Below are 1,623 nucleotides of genomic sequence, written 5' to 3' on the forward strand. Positions count from 1 at the left end.
TATACAGTTGTTGTAGTGTTCATGAATCGATTAAGCAAGCAATTGCTCAATATTATGTTTGACTTTTGTTATGACTTAATTATATTTAATAAAAGCGTATATAAACCTGAGTAAAAATGAGTTCAAAACACAAGTCAGTATATATATATTTGGAGAGATAAATATTGCGATAACAATTGAAACAAATTGATATTATTATTCAACGTGAAAATTCAATAAAGAATCAAAGAATCTGTTATACTCCTATGAATACATTTGTTACACACACACACACACACACAGGTGTGAAACATTGTGATCTCAGACCAGAGTTGAGCACGACGAAGTTGAAGGGTCAATTAGCGCAGGAACCAAATACTTCCTCCCATTGACGCCGTGCGCATTGTAGCTAGCCCCAGTAGTGGGGTCCACCAACAGGTCCCCAGCATAGCCCGGGTAGGCCCCTTTAGCATAAACACCAGGACAAGCTGACGCAGCCTCTAGTGGTGCACCCGCCGGGCCCTGATAGTAGCCATTTCCAAATGGGTTCGTAACCGTCCCAGCCAACAGGCTAGCCAGGTTCATGACCATACCGTCCAGACCCACATCGTTGTTGGGTGCAACCAAGGGCGGGCTCTGTGGTCCGTAGATGGGTTGGTGGAACGGCCAAGCGCATTGACCCGGGCACTGAGTCTCCGAGTTACCAACCCAGATGTAGGCAAACTTGTAATTCTTGCCCTCAACCTGGGCACTGCTCTTGGCAGACCCATGGGTCCCACACCTACTGGAGCAAAACCCATCAACGATCACATCAGGCGAGGTCAACACAACGTTGATGGCGTTCTTCTGATCACCCTTCGCTGCCAGCCGTTTGATCTGCTGACCAGTGAGTGATTTACCCAATGAGTAATTCTCATCCAGGATGTGATTACCCATTGATAGGAGCGCCAGAGAAGAGTACTTCTTGTAGTTGATCTGATGGTAGTATTTCTCTGTGGCCTTCCACCACGTGGCGACAGATGGTTGGGCCATTGTGGGTTTTGAAGAAGAAGAAGAAGAGAGAGAGGTAATGAAATCTGAAATAATGGCACGTTGGGAAGGCTTGAAATTGCCGTACCAAATGAGATTGACGGAGATTTTGCCGCTAAGAAGGGGGCCATTGTGGTACTGAAACAGAAGGTTTTCCTGATCCTGAGTTGACTCAGTGAGTCTCCTCGCTGCCGAGGTGAAATGGAACAGAGACAATAAAAGAACAATTTTTGTAAATAAATGACTACAACCGAAAGAAGCCATTGTTGAACTTCAGAAGATATATAATGGGTGGTGAAGTAATGGTTTTTTTGGTACTAGTTTGAGTGAATAAGAAATGGGGGGGCATGGTATTTATAGAGAGAGAAAGGTAGAGAGAGAGAGAGAGAGAGAAGCTACTAGGAAGGAAGCAGGGTGAGTGAAGTGCAGCTTGATATCTCAGAAAAAGAGAGATACAGCTTGATAACGCGTTGTTTTTTTTTAAATTAAATTGTGAGGGGACTTAAATTTCAACCGAATCTAGGAAAGGACAAATTTTGGTTATGTCTGGGTATTGAATATTTGAGGGAGGCCTAGAAAGAGACGACAGCTGATTCTCATTGTTTGTTGAATATA

The 1,623-nt window shown here is 43.8% G+C and overlaps 1 protein-coding gene across 1 annotated transcript; it reads right to left on the reverse strand.

Moving 5' to 3' along the window:
• Nucleotides 1–266: 266 nt before the first annotated feature.
• LOC132278690 (protein PHOSPHATE-INDUCED 1-like) lies at nucleotides 267–1,339 on the reverse strand. Its single transcript, XM_059780536.1, has one exon. The coding sequence runs from the start codon at nucleotides 1,270–1,272 to the stop codon at nucleotides 301–303; it is 972 nt and encodes a 323-aa protein (XP_059636519.1). The 5' UTR covers nucleotides 1,273–1,339; the 3' UTR covers nucleotides 267–300.
• Between the last annotated feature and the right edge of the window lie 284 nt (nucleotides 1,340–1,623).

Source organism: Cornus florida, unplaced genomic scaffold (assembly GCF_030987335.1).
Source record: "Cornus florida cultivar Cherokee Brave unplaced genomic scaffold, ASM3098733v1 CherokeeBrave_3.0.0_Hap2_Chr10, whole genome shotgun sequence".
NCBI classification, from domain to species: domain Eukaryota; kingdom Viridiplantae; phylum Streptophyta; class Magnoliopsida; order Cornales; family Cornaceae; genus Cornus; species Cornus florida.

What these genes read in the sequence shown, in the direction of transcription:
- LOC132278690 (XM_059780536.1), bottom strand. Translation starts at nt 1,272, where the DNA reads ATGGCTTCTTTCGGTTGTAGTCATTTATTTACAAAAATTGTTCTTTTA.